A 19,403-nucleotide genomic window follows, 5' to 3' on the forward strand; every position below is an offset into this window, starting at 1 on the left:
TCATGAATTAATTTAATAATTTTGAATTAAATATTTAGGAAAAACACCATTTAATTCTTATGTTTTTATTATATGTCCAACATTCATTTACATCAAGGCTTGATTTTCATCATATTTTATTATTTATTTTTATATTTACATTTCTACATTTTGATTTAATTTAATTTCAATTTTAAATTTTATTATGTCATTTATTTTTAAATTATTCTGTTTTATTATTTTTATTTTAAATGTACAGTTTAGTTTTACATTTATTTTATTTATGAAGTCTTATTTTTTTACATTTTTAACCCGTCCTTTATTTTTTAAACCTTAGATTTAGTATTTAGTTTCTATTTAATTTAATTGTTTTCATCAAAAAATTAATTTCTTAAAGTTTTTTAATTAATTTAAAAAAGCAGAAAGAAAAATATAATAATAATAATAATGTTTATAAACCTAATTCAACAACATATTTAGTCAGCAAAAGTATCATATAAAAAAACAATAAATATATCAAATATTAATGCTCCAAATATAAATGTAAAATACAAAATAAAAAATAAAAAAAAAAAATTAATAGAAAAACACTACTATTTAGTTTCTTTGTTATTTTTTTCTCATTCATTAAATTCCACTTTAAGACTTTTAGTATTTTTTAAATAAATTATTTTTCTGCATTGCGTTTTGAATATAATTCACTTTTTATAATAAATTTTTGATTTAGGGTATTCCATTGTGTTCTCAATAGTTATATAGTTTTATATTTAATTTTTTAACTATTTTATACTAGTTTTAAGTTTTATATTGTTAATTTTTAGTTTGTAGTTTTTTTATTTATATGTAGCCAAATTGCTAAGTAAACAAATTATTATTATAAAACAGTTTTTGCATTCATTTGTATAAAAAAAATGCAAAAATTAGTTTTTTAGGACGATTTAAAAAAAAATAAAATAAAAAAAAACTAGTAAAAAAAACATAAAATCTGATCATTTTGATTAAAAAAATTAAAAAAAAAAAAACACTTATTATTTATATTAGTTTTCTTTTCTTTCCTTTGTATATTATTTTTTTTTAATAAACCTTTTTTCATATTTTCTTCAACTAATTGTATGCTTATTTTTTCTATGTTTTATTTATTCAACTTATTTTTTTAATTTTTTGAATTAATTTAAATAGACAGAAATTTAAAGTGCATAAAAATATGCGAAAAAAAAGCAAACATTTTTGAGAAAATTACAAAAGAATGAATATTCAATTTAGTATTAAAAAATATAAAACCCGATAATTTTTTTGTTATTTTTCTCATTACTCATTACTTTCTATTTTTAGGCTTTTACTTTTTTTATTTACATTTTTTTTCCAACTGTTTATTATTTGAATATTTTGTTTATTTAACTTCATTTTTTATTTTAAAATTTGTTCAATTTGGCACACAATTTTTGTCCTTTTTTTTATTAATTAATTGTAACAAAAATATTTAACTAAAAGTGCAAAACATGAAGCAAAAATGCTATTTTCTTTTAGTAATTTTAAAGAAATTAAAATACAATTAAAAAGAAATTAATTACTTTGCTATTTTTATGATTCAATATTTTCTATTTTTACTCTTTAATTTCCATTTTTAATTTACTTAGATTTTAATTTTTTTTGTTCAAATAATTTTTTGTACTACACTTTTTGTATATTATTAATTTTTTTTAATAATATTTGGTTAAAAATACCTAATATAATTTTTTTCGAAGTATTTAAATTTATTATAATTATTATAAAAAAAAGGAATTATAAAAAATTATAAATATAAATAATTTCACTTTTAATTTAAAAAAATAAATAACTTATTAAGTACAATAAAAAATTAAGGAAAAATTGAAAAATTTAATAGAAAACACAAAATTAACGAATATAAAATGAATGAAAAGAATGACCTATAATGTATCAAAACTTTAATTTAAAAACAATCAATTAATTAAAACAGAAAAAATTAAATAGAAGAATGTAAAGCAAATGATATGCATTAAAATAGGAAAATCAATAGTTAAGAGAAAAGCAATAAATGATAATAAATAAAAGCAAAAGACCAGAAACCATTAATGAGAAAACTAAAATGAATGAAATTAGTTAATGAGACTAAAACCAATAAATCCTAATAATAATGTATTTATTTAGCTTCAGTCACTAAGGTAATACATACATATAATACATATTTAAAACTTAAGAATTTAAATCAATAAAAATAAAAAAAATGCAAATAAGTTGAAAAAAGTGTGTGCTCGTACAAAATGTAATAAACAAGTAAATATAACAACGACTATGACATACATATACAAAAAAACAAAGAGTCTCATATACAGAAAAATTATAAATAAAATTGAACTCTAAAATAAAATACAAAAATAAGAAATAAAGTGTGAGTTAGAATTGTTTTTTTATCATAAAAAAAAATAAATATTTTTCACCCAAAACTCACCTGCAAAATCTTAGAAACTTCACTAAATCACTAAAAGAAACTTATAGTTTTCACACAAGTTAAGCCAATTTAACCTTAAAAAGAACAAAAAATTGAAGTTTCTATGACAGAATAATTAAGTACGGTCGTGAGTTAATATCCAAGTAATTACGCGATCGTGATTGGAATCCAATCAAGTATTCATTAATAACGTACCTTCTAAACAATGTCTTATTAGTACGCCCTGACACCTTTATTAATGGCAATCGTGTTTGTTTAATTAATTATAAATTACATTTTAAAATGTTTGTAATTTTCACTAGTTTAAAAGAAAAAAACAAAACCATAATCATTAAAAATTCCAATTAACGAGCAAACTTACATGAGCCGCTGCTTGAGGAATTCGATCCAATTGTCTTGCGGTAAAAATTGTTTCCTGTCCTGGTCGAATAGTTTGAATATTTGCTCCAAAAGGTCCTGCAACAAAGGAAGAGATGAGACCCACGATTCTGGTCAGAATTTTTGTTAATTGATCCCCTCGAAACGACTATGGGAACGCATGTATACCAAAAATTTTGACGAGATTCTCTTCTCTGTTGGTATTTAATTGCGCGGATTTAACTTAATTCGTGCGGAATTTTAAGGGTTTTAGTGGCCGGTTTAATTGGTCGTTATTGGTTTCCTGGTATAAGGTTGAGAGATTTTTTTTTAATTGATTTACAAATCATGCAATTTTAGATATCTACAGTTAACTGGAAGTCTAATATTGATCTGTCGATTTTATTTCATGTCACTGATGAAGGTCAAGAAGAAGGGTAACCGTAGATTTATTTATTTGAAGTCTTATTTATTCTTGAACTGGAAAGGGAAGAAAGAAGAGGGAAGAGAATAGTTTTTTTTTGGGTTATCTGACGAGGATAGGCAGTCATTCTCTTAGCAGTAAAAGTACGTTTTAATTATTTTTTTTATTTTTAAATATGTTCCATTATGTTCAAGAATATTTATTCTTTTTTTTAATTCTTGAAATTAATTTAAATATGCAAAAAATTTTAAGAAAATAACAAAAAAATTAAAAATAGATTTAGTATTAAAAAATATAAAACCCGATAATTTTTTTGTTATTTTTCTCATCACTCATCACTTTCTATTTTTAGGCTTTTACTTTTAAGGGAATGAAGAAGAAGGAAAAGAATAGTTTTTTTTGGGTTATCTGACGAGGATAGACAGTCATTCTCTTAGCAGTAAAAATAATAATAATACTGACTAAAAGTTGCCTCCTTAATAAGTAACGTAGATGCGCAAGTTCGCAGGTTTAGGACCAACAAATCAAATGGTTCCTTTTTTTTGAAAATGTGCCAAGTTAATTTACGTCTTTATCATCATTAAGTTTATTAAGGCTGTAATTAAGAAACAGAACATTTTTTTTTTAAGAACGTAACTGAATATTAATTTAAAACCATCAAAATATAGAGTTAAATGGTTTTTTTTTATATATTATAAAAAAATAAAACGTCCTTTTTACTTAACGAAAAAAAAACAATTTATGTCTATATTTTGACGTTTAAAAATTAATATTCAAATACGTGCTTGAAAAAAAAATTGTGTTCCTTAATTACAGCCTTGAAAAAGACGTAAACTGAACCTGCGAACTCCATCTACATTAATTAGTTCGGGATCAGAAAGTCCCTAATCTGTGACACTCTTTTTAATTCAGATTCCATCATTTTATTTCTGTGCATAAACTTAAACCTAATTTATTTCTTTCAGACTTTCTTCTGAAGTAAATCACATAAGATATTTAATTTTTTGTTATTTTGGGAACATTTGCACAAGAGAAGACCAAACGACTTTGGCAAAATCTGTGTATATACATATAGTATCGGACAAAAATAGAGCGACGATACAGTTTTTTTCTTTTATTAAAAGAGCAAAAACGCAAGAAGAATTAAAACTCAATAAAACAAATACACTCATTAATAAACATATATTTATTACATAACATACCAAAATTCTTCCATATAAACAAGATCATAAAAAGAAAAATTAAATATTTCTATACGACAAAAATTAAGCGACGCTTACAATAAAAATAAAAGAAAAAATTATCAGATTGCGCCCTTAATATTTAGTCCACAAGCCTTTATTTGCGATTATCTGGCGGCACCTTTGAGGCATGGAAGAAATTAAATTATCAATTATATCTTGATCAATATTTTTCATTTCTTCAAAACTGTACTCTTTGTTTTTATAAGTTTTACTTCTAAGTTGCCTATCCACAATTTCCCACAGGTTTTCGATCGGGCGATTGGTCTGGCCATTTAAGAATGGCTATTTTATTTTCATTAAACCATTCTTTTATACATTTTGCAGTATGTTATGGATCATTGTCGTGTTGGAAAACAAAACGTAGTGGCATATTCCCCGCATAAGGTAGCATGACATTTTCAAGGATATATTTATACTTAGACCTATCCATAATGCCCTCAATTTGGTAAATTGGTCTCATTTTATAGCCAGAGAAACAACCCCACACTAACACGTTGCCACCTCCATGTTTTACAGTACCTTGGACATACCTTGGGTCAAGTCTTTTACCTGCAATACGACGAACATATTGAACACCATCACTTTTATACAAATTAAACTTTGACTCATCACTAGAAAGTACTTTTTTCCATTGCTCCAGTGAGCATGTTGTTCTGCAAACAGAAGACGTGCTATAATATTCTTCTTACTAAGAAGCGGTTTTTCGGCAGGTTTGCATGCTTTTAAACCTGCTTCAACTAGTCTGCGCTGTATCGTTCGAGAGGAAACATTAGAACCCCCAGCTTCAGCCAGAATTTGCTTTGGTGACAGAAAAGGATTTGCCTGGGAGATCCTTTTAATTTTTCTAACCAGTTTCTTTGAAGTTTTTCTCGGTCTACCCGTGTGTTTTCGGTTAACTACTTTTCCTCTAATTCGATAGTTCTGAATGGTCCTCGACACAACAGATTTTGAAACCCTTAGTTCTTGTTTTATTACGTATTGTGGTGTTCCCATCTTTTGCAATAATTCTTTCAATCAATAGAAAAACTTTTACCACGAGGCATTTTTAAACAAAATATAGATTTGATACCGACCAAAACCGATGAACAATATCGATCAAGTCGCTTTATTTTTGTCCATGAAAAAATGCATAAAAACATACAACAATTTACTAATCTCTTGCTATTCATCACAAGAGGCAAAGAATGTTTAAATACGATTAATAAAGGTATGTACTGATACTACAAAAATCATCTAAATGCCTGAATTTTTTCTCTCAATTGCCTAATGCTTAGCAAATAATTTTGAATGACTTCAGATCATTAAAAAATTGTACATACAAAAAAACGTTTTTAAACAAATAATTTCAGTTATTCGAAAATCATTAGACAATGATTTTGGAAATTGGCCTGTAAAAAATTTTTAACCCTTATCTAACAATTTTTCAATGATTTTAGATTATTGAAAAATTGTTAAAAGTTTTCTTACCTCGGTAATTTTTAAATGATCTAAACTTGGAAATTTTGTTTCCTATCTATTTCATATCTTTCTTTACACATTTTGTTTTAATAATTTCAATTTTCCTTAAAATTTTACGAACAAAAATAATAATATTTAGAAAACATAAAGAATGAAGCCCCGGAATAAGCAAATTAATATGCACAGATAAAACAAAATTTAACGAACGAATTTTTTTTATCAAAATAATGTCAAATAAAAAAATTATTTATTATTATAAAATTTCTTGGCGAAGCAAAAGATAATCGAATAAACGGACAATGGAAGTGGGCGAACTTAAGCGGCACATGCCGACTTGAGAGGAGATTCGCAATTTCCGATAAGTGCCGCAATAACAGATACTCTGGCAACTTTTAATCTTATTAAGGCGATCGTAAGGTTGCTACGGGCTTAAGTCGATCGATTACGTTTTTTCAATGGGTTTCTGCAGAAGCCAATTTGAAGGGGACAGTTCGGTTTGATGGAAACATTAATAGATTGAGCTTTTTTGGGAGGAATGTTAATAATTTTTATACACCTAATTCAATAACATATTTTCGTCAGTAAGAGTAACTAATATACCTAAGAAATCCATGTGTCATTGTAAAATGGTGACATGTATTCAGGCATTTCTCAAAATATTAAAAATAGACTTAAAGAGGAAATTACGCATAGCATATTATTATATATGTAGTCAATACATACATAAGCACTTTTAATATACAGAGTGCCAATAATACTATAACTATTTTACTTTTAATGTTTTAAAGGTTGTGTAATTCTGTTTTCTTACCCACCAGGTTTTGGCTTACACAAAGTTATGACTTTTGGTTTTTACTACTACTGGCTATATTTATTTTTTATTATAGCAATGCAAATTCGAAACTGGTTTTTTTAATTTAAGCTTCAGTTTTTTATTTATTTTTATATAATGTAATGTTTTAGTATATTTTCACTTTTTTTCTTTAATATGGACATTCACACGTTTTTTTTCACATTTCTTAATTAAAGTACTATTTTTATTACTGCAGTAAAGATTTACCTTAATATAAAAAAATTCATTTTTGAAAAGAAAAAACTTGATATTTAAAATAAATTATTTGTTACATGATGAAAATTTTGATGTTTTTACTGTTTTTAAATTTTTACAAAGAATCCATATCTCAAAAATTTGATTAAGATAACCTTGAAAACTTGTTCACTTATTCTCCAAACAATTTGAATGGATACTCAGTGTTTCTCAAACTAGATGCATAATGTTGAAAAAAAATATATTTTTATAACATCTTATAAAAAACAGAGAATTTACTTTTTAATTTATAGTATTTTTTTCATTTGTATTATATTTAGGGAATATATGTACACATTTTCTAAGCTGTATCTAGTCGAGTTTTTGAGTTATGAATATTTCGTTCAAATTTTAAAAATTTAGTTCGAATTTCAATATTTTTCTTAAAATCTTGTACTAATTTTAAGAAATGCTAATAGATGTTTTCAGTCAAATTGTTCATAAAATACGTACATAATTTGTTTAAACTGTATCTAGTCAAGTTTTTGAGTTATGGATATTTCATCAGAATTTTAGAAAAAAAAGTCTGGAAAATTTCCTTCAATTTTTTTTCTTAACATCTTGTACATATTTTGAGAAACACTGATAAATGTGTAGTTGAATTGTTCAGATAATATGCATACAATTTTTCTAAACTGTATTTAGTCAAGTTTTTCCATAATTTTTTTTTTAACATTTCGTTCATATTTTAAGAAACGCTGACAGACGTGTCCAATCAAATAATTCAGACAATGCGTATATATATTTTTAAAACTGTATCTAGTCAACTTTTTCAGATATGGACATTTCGTCAGAATTTTAGAAAAAATCTCAAAAAATTCTTACAATTTTTCTTCTTAATATTTTGTTCATATATGGAGAAACGCTGAAATATGTATAAATAAATCAGAGAATACATATACAGAGGTTCTTAATTATATCTAGTCAAGTTTTTGAGTTATGAACGTTTCGTCAGAATTTTAGAAACAAAAATTAAATAGTTCCCACAATTTTTTTTCTTAAAATCCTGTACATATTTTAAAAAACGCTGTTATACGTATTTAGTCAAATTATTCAAAAAATGCGCATACAAATTTCCTAAGCTGCATCTAGTCAAGTTTTCGAGTTATGAATATTTCGTCAGAATTTTAGAGAAAATCTCAAAAATTACCCATCTACAATATAAAAAAAAATTGTCCATATATGGTGAAAGGCTCATACATTTAACTTGTCAAATAATTCAAATACGTATACAATTTTTGTATTTAGTCGAGTTTTTCAGTTATAAAAAAATTCATCACAATTAAAAAAACTCCATAATATGTTTTTTTCAATATTGCGTCTATATTTTGAGAAACGCTGATATACGTATCGAGGTATTAAGGGAATACGTATACGTAGTTTCTAAATTGTATCTAGTCATGTTTTTGACACATCTTACGTTACAATTTAAAAAAAAATGTTTTAAAGATTTCAAAGAGGTATAATTATAAATTGCGTAGCAGGTGCCTTTAAAAAATCTCGACAAAGCCAAGAATAATAAAAAATTCACTAATTTATTTATTTTCCCAACAAATAACCCATCTGAATCAAAAAATATAATACTAATGAATTTTTAATCATAATTTACTTCGTGGGTGCTCCTAGTTTTTTAATGGAAAAAATATTCCTGAAGTCATTATTCTCTTTTTAACAGCATATCAAAAAAATAATTTTTTCTTTAGTTATATAAAACAATCAGATAATGTTTACGGGCATAATAGGCAAAGATAATGTTTTCATAACGTAAAACTGTTTTTTAAGGAAATTGTTGGGCGCCAAAATAACGCCTTAGGCGGTAGTAGATGCTCCTAGTTTTAATTTATTTATTTGAATTTGAATTTTATATACACACATCAAAATGGTCTAGGGAACACATACAAATATGTTAATATTTTTGAGAAGATTGGAAAAAAGTTAATTATTGCAATTTTTTTATCTTGTAATTACATTTTGTATTTAAATTTCTCACAATTAATTCCTTCGCGTAAAAAATCCTGCTTACAACCAAGACAAAAGAAACTTTTTCTTGGCTCCTTAATTGCATTATTTCGTACTTTTGCATTAGTATCTTCTCTCGATCGATTAAAAAGAAAAATAATGAAAATTCCTTAAGTCGCAAAGGAAGCCGTTAAGAGACCCCGAGGTACCACTTCAACATTTAGCGGTATCGTTTTATTTATCCCGTTTCGGAAAAATAGCAACAGAGAAAAATGACCGTGTCGCGACCGTTAACGATCCACTTGAGAGTCTTCAGACGGGAGTTTCGGTCTATTAAGTTACCTTAATTTCCCTCGTTTTATGTCCAAATGATTGGGCATTTTCTTTAATTGGAAATCCCGCAGGACATATTCTTATCAATCCAATTAATGAGTAGAACATTTTTTTCAATATCTTAGTAACTAATCTCATTAACATATAGATGGAGTCTCTTAACGTTGGCTTACTGTCAAAACTCCTTTTAGCCTCATTACAACAACATTTTAAACCGAGTGACGGCAATTAAATAAAAATCATGTAATCCCCCACATTATCTCGGGAATTTCTTGTTAAAAAAAAATAAATAAGTAAGAAGGAAAAAATTAAAATGATTGCGTGATCAGAACAAAGGAACCGCCCGAGACGGTTTGCCAATTAAGCCGCTCTCGAGGATCTTTAAAAATCGCTTTATTAGCGACCCAAGACGGGGAGAAAATTGTTAAATTTATCCAAATACGATGCACTTTATTTTTGTTGAAATGACTATTTAGGTACGAAAACATTCGGATGCAAAGGTATGGAATCAGAAGTATGATGGCAAAGATTATGACCATTAAAAACATTAAGTCAGAGTAGGTTAGTGTCTACTATTGAAAGTGAAATAGTGGGTAGAAAGCACTTACCTTGAGTGTATAAAGGATAAAAGGGCAATATATCGATGTGGTTTGTCCTAACTTTATAAAATTTAAAGATACTGTTAGGAAACTTGAAGCAAAATAAATTATTTTGACAATCATAAGTTGGAAAATATTTTTTTAACGATTTTTAAAATCACTGGTGAGATTAATTTATTATCAAGTCGATCACTGATGAGATATAAATTTTATTAATTATATTAGCAAAAAAATATATATTTTCTACGTCATTACGTTTTTTTTTTAAATAAATATTTTATCACTTATTGCTATCGTATCACTAAACATTAAAATTATTACTAAGATGAACACTTAATTATTTTCTAGTAAACGCTGTATTTTATAATGTATTTTCTGAATCATTAAAGGCACATGAAATCCTGGAAAATCACTACTAAAATAAATATTTTATTACAACTATTGGGTGCAAAGTCATAATTTTTTATTAATAACATCTTTGGAAGAAGATTTTTGCTTCTAATAATCTTTCCAAAGCAGTCAAATACATAAAATAGTATTATTTAAAGTAAAATTCTTATAATCACTGTTGAGATAAATATTTTAACGTTTCTAGGTCGATTAAAGGACAGAAAATCTAAAAAATCACTGGTAGGATTAATGTTTTATCATTTTTAAATCGATACCCTTAAATGCATGAATTAATTTATTTTTTTAAATTTTAACCGAATAATAAAAAAAAAATGGTGGATTAGGTCTAAACAAAACGGGAAAATATTTTTAAAATGTTTAAGGCAGTTTTTAACAAATTTATTCAAAAAAAATGTTTGTTGCCAAATGACAACAATATGCATTTAGCACAACAAAAGAAACGTGAACATATTTAAAACAATTATTGTTTTTGTTGAAACATAACTCCACTCCACATTTTTCACATTTCGTGTGAGTAAACCCTTTACACTTAGGATATTTGCAGCGCTTTTTTGGCGTCTTGTAGAACTGGCCAATGACCAATTTGCTCTGCATGGACCTCGCATGCTTCATGGGACCTCTTTTTCTCTTTTCGTCTATGTCATTTTGCAGACTGGAACTAGGGCGACCACGTTTTATAACTACAGCACACAAGTACCTAATTAGCAACTTCAGCACGAAATTCTGCTTGATTTTTTAGTTTACAGCCTGGTTGTTTTTTACTTAATGCACGTTTGTATAGCAACCACGAATTCACCAACACTAGATCTAGAAGATGGTAAAAAATCCTCATGTACCATTTGCGGCTTTTTAGTTGTATTTTATACCTCCCCATTAAACTGTCTAACAGATCTACTCCACCCATATGTCTATTGTACTCTGTTATTATATAAGAGCAATCCACTTTTATAGATTTTTTTTCTTTTCGGTCAAACCTTTTTACTTTAGTAATCGGATTCCTTCCAGCAAATAAAGACGCTAGAGTTACGTATTTATTGTCTATCCAGATAATGGAAGAAACGTCAACGCCATCAATTGTAGCAACAAATTCATGACTAGTACCACGGTCGGCTTTTTTCAATGTAGCTTTTGTTGGTAATTTGTTGTTGGGTATTCTATTTCTTCGAATAGTACCCAAGGAATAGATTCCCTCTTTTGCTAAATGGACCATCAAGGCCAAAGCCGTATAATAATTATCATGATATAATACGTAGTTTTGCTGTCGTGGAATAATGCTGGCCAACCGCAGGACTAGATTGGAAGTAACTCCAAAGTTGGTTTGATTGACTGGTACGCCTTGACCTTGACCAGTATAAATTTTAAATTTATAAGCAAACCCTGAAACTCCTGACATAACAAAAAATTTGAAATCGCATTTATGGGGTTTCATTGGCATATATTATTTCATATAGTGCCTGAATTTCGTTGAGCACATCTGTTCACCTATACTAAGATGCTGCTCTAATGACACTGAAGAAAATTTGTTGTTGAAAATCAACAAGAGGTGTGATTTTGTGCAGCCTGTCATAACCTTGCTGACCGCGAGGAATAAAAGTATCGTTGTTGGCGAAATGTATAAATCGTCTTATCTTCTCGAAAATATTTACCGACATCACACCCGCCACGGGTGCAAATCTTAGCTCTTTACTCCAAAATGACCTCAGATTTGGCATATGAACCAATGAAGTAAAAATAATAATGCCAAGATATTGTTTCATATTGTTTTCAGTAAAACAGGGTGGCTGCTCAGGTTTGGTTTGCACAGCATAAAGGTTAGTCCCTTGTACAATTGAAGAGATCAGATCGTTGGAAAAGAAATAGTTAAAAAATGCATATAGTTTTTCTAAAGATAGAATATCGTCAGGCAATTCAACATCCCCACGGAATCGTAATTGATATTCATTCAGCTCTAAACCCCTTGATTTCCATTCGAAATTTTTGGTCATAGGTCCCTCACCTAGTTTTGGAATCAGAAATGACGAAAGTGGAAGATCATCAAATTGAGTATCGTTTCCATTTTCTTTTACTTCAGATGAAAGATCACTCTCGTTGTTGCCAATACATTCTTCTTCTGGTAGAAAAGAAGGATCAGCAATACTATCTGTGTCGCTATCTTCACATCCATCATCACTTAGTCCCGTAAAATGTTCCCAATACTCCTGCAGATCGGCGTTAGTCAAAAACTTGTTCTTGCTCATACTAAAAATAAAGAAATCATAAAAATGCGAAGTTCTGGAAGGCCCCCCCTTATTTTTCTTTTATAATTTACAAAAAATAGAAGACAATTTTGCTTTAGAGGAGGAGGGGGCCACAAAATAATTCCAGGCCTAAATAATTTGCCAATTTTATTATTTTTCAATAACGTGCAACAAAAATAAATCCTTAGCATTGCATCCTTCTAAATTTCTAAAATTTATGAATTTTAGAAATTTGGAATTTCTAGAAGCAGGTAACAGCATCCCCTCCCCTCCTCCAAGTCAATAAAAATTTTGCCAACATCACTTTTTTTGAGTATATATTGTCAATTATAAATATTTCAAAATGTACGCAAAAAAAAAATGCACACAATGCATAATGTTGCCAAACGGCAACAAAACAAAAAAATCTATTTTTTGTAAAAAGCCCTAACATTATTCAGTTTTTTTTATTACAATCGTGAATAACATACCTGCTGCTCTCCTAAACACAATTTTATAACACAAACTGCACTGTTTTGTAAAAAAGCAAGCTTTATTGAAGATCGATAAAAACAAGCCGACTGAATGATTTCCGGAAGTACTAATTGCGCCATATATCAAAAAATGATTGTAGCTTATTTTCTGTTGGTATGTTGCCGAATAGATACACTATGCGCTAGAGCGGATTTCGCGATTGTGTAAATTGTATACGGCTTATTATCAGTGTGTTGCCAAAAAGCAACAATATGAATTTAAGGGTTAAAAATGCTACTTAGTTTTAATTATTAGAAATGCAAAACTACCTGCTAAGTTCACAAAAAATGAGGCAAAAAGATGATTTTCACAAGTTTTATGTCAATACATCCAGAAAATCACTGAAGTAATTTTTTAGTGATTTTTTTCCATATATTTCAGTCACTGGTGAGATAATAGTTCTATTAGATATAACTGTTAGAATATGAATACAGGCACAAAAAAAATTATTAATGGCTTCTTAGCTAAATATTTTATCACTCATTATTATCGTCTCAATAAAATAAATATTTAATTATTTTATATTAATTTGGTGGATGCACATTTATAGTCACTGGCACGTCTAACTTTAGGTAACAAAGGACAACAAACTTTTTCTTATGTTAGAAGTCCTAAGATAGAAAAAACATTTCTTAATTAATAAGGCAAAAAAATTGTTTTGTACTGATTCCTCTTTTGATAGATTTTTTAATTACTGATGAGATAAAAAAAAAATTATTAGGTTTTATGTTCATGTGTCTTGAAAATATAATGAAATAAATACAGTTAGCCTAACTTAGAGGAAGATAAATTATTACTTATGGTTAAAGGGCAATTACTGGATCATGAAAAGAAGAAAAAACTAACTCAGAACACCTAGAAACATTAATGGAGCATACAGTAGAGAGTAAAAAAATACAGGCAGCACGTGAATAGAAGAAGGGATTTGCTTGCCAAAATTGTGGTAAGGCAGTGAATACTGTTTTTTGTAAATCTAAAGGTACTAAAGGTTCCCTACAACCAAGAAATTTATGTGTAGTACTTATGACACGCATATGAGAGTTACTTCAATTAATTTGGAAAATGTAATGCATTCTGAAATATTTTATAAGGTAAAACCTGATTTGATTAGTGTGCTCTCATATAATTAAAGAAAAACAGAAATCCAAGTGGGATTAATATAATAATGCAAATAATAGTTGTAGAGTGTGGAATCCTATCAAGCAAGCTGCAATGACAGTAAAAAAGGTAACTTTTGATAAATTCAAGACTTAAAGTAACTTAAAAGAGAATGCTCCCTTTAAAATATATGGAGAAGATAGTGAAGGAAGTAATAATTAAACAAGGCAAACGTTTTGATACTAAAACAAAAGATAAACTTCAGCTTATTGTGATAATTATATTTTAAATATATGGCTCAAAACGTTTCAGCATTAATGATAGTTTAGAAAGAGCCAGTATAAGTTTTGAAAAAATGCTGTAGATTAGAAAATTTTACTCTTTAATAAGAAAACAATATTTGGACATTGGTTGACCTGAAAATGAGTCATATATTGTAAATGGGTTTAGTTGCAAAGGGATTTATGCAGAAAGAAGGTTTTGAATTTCATGAAACTTATACGCCTGTCTATTGCTGGATTGAGTACATTAAAAAGGATTGTTTATTGCTAATTATAATAAATATATCTCAAATATGCTTCTTCTTGTCGGTCAAAAGGCTTATATAGTATATACCCTTCTTTCTTTCTCTTATGTGCAGCCTTTGAAATATTTAATAGAACCTGGTACTAGAGAAATCTATTTAAATAAGCAAAAGTCAATAATAAAAAATTGTTGATGGTGGCCAAGAGAAGCGACTTAGTTTTCTCGGTTAAAAAATGCAATTTTCCCAATGATTTCTCTTTAAATCAATTAAGATACCTACAATAAATACCCACTCGTCTAATAGCACTAAATCACAATTTTTACCACTAATTTTTTCATAAAAATACGCAGTAGTAGCACGCAATGTTTATAAACTGAACTGCCGAACTATGGAATGGTGTTATTGAAACGAGTTGTAGACATTCCTGAAATTGTTTTTTGGTAGAAAAGTATTCGTATTGAATAAATAATGTATTACATATTAAAATACTCTTATATATAGGGTGTTCATGGTAATTTACTACTAATTCACTGCCGACGTTTCTTAATTAAATTCTCCTTCAACGCTTGTTTTTTGTCTAATATAACCAAACTTTACAAGCTTTAATAAAGGAATATTTTAGATCATAATTTTTTAGTACATTTTCCAGGATAATTTGGAAATCATTTTTAAAGGAGTTTCATTCTTTACTTAAATCACACGAACGGTCAGTTTTTCCGCTTCAAAATAAAAAAAAACTTGAGCTTTGGTTTAATAGACTCGTGATTAAAAGGCATAGAAAAATATCGTCAGCTTACTGCCAAAACCAGATAAGTAACATTTTGTTAGTGTTGTGCACTTACCCTGTTTTAGCTGTATAGTTTTGAGCAAAATTGCCAATTACTACCTTTCCATTATCCAACACTTATATGGTTTATGTAGTAAATTTATATACAAATTTTGGTTATGAAAATGTACTAAACGCAAAAATTGTAAAAATGTATGTACTTATCTTGCTTTGGCAATAAACCGACGATATATGGTATACCGTTGCATAGAGGGGAAAAATGTATGAAAAAAGATAAATTTTAGTTTTTTAATTATGGAAAAGTCAATTACAAAACAAGGTTAATAAAAGATTTAGAAAAAAGTAATATAGAACTTGCAAATTATTCCAGACATTTTGATGGGATTTTTACTTTAAAAAAATTAACAAATTAGCAATGATTCCAATTATATACAAATGTAGACGTTTTATAAATAACAAAATAAAACATTCATAATGCTTTTTTTCTCTCGCATTTTAGATATTTAATACCAATTTGGGATACATGCGGTAAACTAATGCAGCTCAAATTTTACTTAATAATCTTAAAATATTATTTAATTATGATAGACTAACTAGTACAAACATTCTTTCCAGAGAATTAAATATACCAAAACTTGATGTGATTCTAGAATTAGAACAAATGAAATTAGTATAAAAAAATATTAAACTATCAACAAAGAACTAATATTGATATTATAAAAACGAATGATGTACATAACTATAATGCTAGAGCTCAATTTAATATTTACCAAGGCACAGTGAGAACTAATGCAGGTCTAAGAAATCCTTTATATCAGGCTTGCAAAGTATATAATGTTATATAAAGTATATGTAGAGAGGTTTCAAAAATTTGCACACGAAAATAAGCTTGGTTTAGAAATAAGTAGGTAAGGTAATTCTTATGTTTAAGGTACTGTAATATAGGTTAAGGTTCTTAAGGTTTAGAGAATATGTTTATTTAAGTTTAACAATGTAATTTATTGCCGAAATATATAAATGTTTTTAAGAAAAACTTATAATTAGATCGTTTCAATACAAATATTTTAATATATGAATAAGACAAAAGATTCCACTCTTACATTACTGTACTTCGACTTCCTCTTCTGTACCTGAACATACTCCTCTTATTCAAAGCAAATTTCAAAAATATGACCACTATCATTAATAACTGAATGATCATTATTCATACCTTGATTCTTTTTACTATAGCAGCCACGTTTGAATAGAAATCTCCTTGAAATCTATTTCTCAAATTTTCCTAATAAGATAGTGGTAAATTCTTCCTCTTTGTCTTTATTAAAGGAATTAAGAATATCATTATTATCATCAATAGCGTTCCATTTCTGTCTGTTACTGTAAAAGATATCGTAGACACATCTGCAAGTTTCTTACAGAAAATTATCAACTCATTGCTCATGTTTTAAATGCAATAATCTCTTTCTTTGCTATCTGAATATGCTTCATCATCAGCCATCTTCATTATTTTTTAACTTCTCTTTATGATCCAATGCATGTGCTTCATTGGCTTTAGCATTCGATCACAGATCTCCTTTAATGGAGCAAAGAGATGCCAAGGAATGGATGAAAGGACGAATATATTTTCAAGTAGTTAAAGATATTATGAAGGAACAACTGAAGGAGGGCTTGGGTCAGTTCTGCATGTGATTCAAATGTAAATGTTTTAAAAAAATATTGTAGGCATTTTAATGAAGCTTTGCCTTTTTCCTATAAATATTTTCGTATAATAATAAGTTTTGTATCTTCAAGGGTTTCTAGAGCCATATTTGGAGAGTAGAACCGAAAAAACGATCACACGCAAAAACATCAGTTAAGCGAATAATTTTTTTCAACAAACTTGTTTGTAAGTCTTCTTTAAATGAATTGAGTTACGATGTATTAAGAAATCTGAATGCTCATTAATATTTATGTATTTATAGATTGGGTTGGGAGACAAAAAATTGAATTTAATTATCCATATGTTGGGACGGATTTAATTAAAAAAATTACAAATGTGTACCCCGAGGTTCGTTTGTCGATTTGATGTTGTAAAGTGAAGGGGTGGTAAGAGTCAAATTTGTTTGCAAAATTAGCTTGTTGAAGAAGTGTGGTGTACGTTTTAAATTAAAGGTATTCAAAACAATTGAGTTCTAAAACTTATACTTCTGATGCCCATAAATTTCTATAAGCCCTGCAAATATCTCTTCTACATGCATCCAATTGAAAAATTGTTCTTGTTATGGTTTGGCAAACACCACACTCCACGATAGATAAATTCAATCTTTAACCTAAGGAATCAACTACAACAACCAATTTATTGGTACAATTATGTTTAAAGATAGCATAGCGTTTTATTTGAAGTACTTTTGTGACCGCAAAAACTCCCAAGCAGAAGTCCTTAGTCCGTGAATAAGGAATTTACAGTGCCTTAATTCTTATCGCTTATAAATATGAAACAAATTTGCTAAAAACTAATAAAAAGTCTACTACTAATCCGGATCGAAGGACCATATACCCATGACTAAACTAAACTCAAAGAAAAAATACAATTAACTTTTAAAGAACTCGCGACGTTGATTTTTTACATCAATATGGTCATGATTAGTCAAATTTGTCTGAGAAATGACAAATCCACGACCCCTCTTATAAGTCTTTCAAAATACTGTTTTGATAAGCCAATCCGGCTCGAAGGACCATATCTCTATGACTTCATTAGTAAGTAAAATATGAACAACTTTTGTCATAACTTCTAAATTGAAATTTTTGTATATACCGGGTGTATATAAAATTCTACATAAAGAGTTTTTAGCTTTAAGAATGGAACAAATGTTACTGTGAATTTCTGACGGTCATATCATAATATTGTGGTCACCCCGTAGATCGTTATATTTTTCATACTCGGTTGTGGACTTAATAAATTAAAAATCTTCGCGGTCGCATGTTACGGACCCGCCACATAAAATTATTAAAAAATGATCGTGTAAATCGCCCTCCCGAAGGCGCATTATGTTAATTCGCATGCGAGGTATCCGAAATTAAAATATTCGCCCGGAATGTTATAAATTCGGACTTCTGCTCGCTACCCCGGAATTTTTATGTTTAATTTAACATGAAAGGCAACACGATAAATTGCGGAATTGGCCCGTTTTAACTCGGTCAGCAAAATAACGTCCTGAAGACGACTTTATCACACTTATCAGTACTTTAAGGTGAAAGTTACAAGATATGTGTCTATACTCAGTAAAAAAGTTCTTAAAAGCCTTTATACTATAACAATGATTCATAAATAGAAATATTTGCAAACAAGTGAAAACCCTATTAAAATACCTAGAATAGCTTCCAAAATATCCTGGAAGAATGTTGAATATTGCTGAGAAATTTGGCTTTGGAAGGTACAAAAACCGTTCATATATGAAGATATTCTCAGACAAAGTTCAAAAAAATGTATTAAAAAAAACTAAAGTTGCACAGATAAACTGCGCATATCTCTAGATCCAAGAGAGATAGAGGGGTGAAAATTGGAACACAGATTCTTCTAATAAAATTATTGCACACTTCTTTTAGCATTTTTCCAGAAAATTATTAGGAATTGAGAAATCAGCCTTGGAAGTTGAAAAAATATATTAAAAATAAATGAAAATCCAGGGACAAGCTGCATCTATCTCTGAGTCCAATAAAGTTAGATATTTGGACAATTTGGACCATAGATTCTTCAAGTGAAATCATTAGACACCTGTTCCAGCGTTTTTTCCAAAAAAAAAATTAAAACTTGAGAAATCAGCCTTGGAAATCGAAATATTACTTTTATCTAGAAATAACTTAAAATTTTCTGAAAGTTTTGGCTTAAAACGGGTCTTAACATTTACATTTGATTAAGATTGCTAAAAAAATTATTTACTATTT

At 28.1% G+C, this 19,403-nt stretch overlaps 1 protein-coding gene across 1 annotated transcript in view; it reads right to left on the reverse strand.

The window, feature by feature from the left end:
• Window positions 1-19,403, reverse strand: part of LOC126743001 (NADPH oxidase 5) — a 156,326-nt gene that overhangs the window by 35,183 nt on the left and 101,740 nt on the right. Inside the window, exon 3 of the mRNA XM_050449908.1 lies at window positions 2,811-2,905. Coding sequence (XP_050305865.1) covers window positions 2,811-2,905 — 95 coding nt within the window. The remainder of the gene's footprint in view (window positions 1-2,810; window positions 2,906-19,403) is intronic.

Source organism: Anthonomus grandis, chromosome 12 (genome assembly GCF_022605725.1).
Source record: "Anthonomus grandis grandis chromosome 12, icAntGran1.3, whole genome shotgun sequence".
Classification (NCBI taxonomy): domain Eukaryota; kingdom Metazoa; phylum Arthropoda; class Insecta; order Coleoptera; family Curculionidae; genus Anthonomus; species Anthonomus grandis.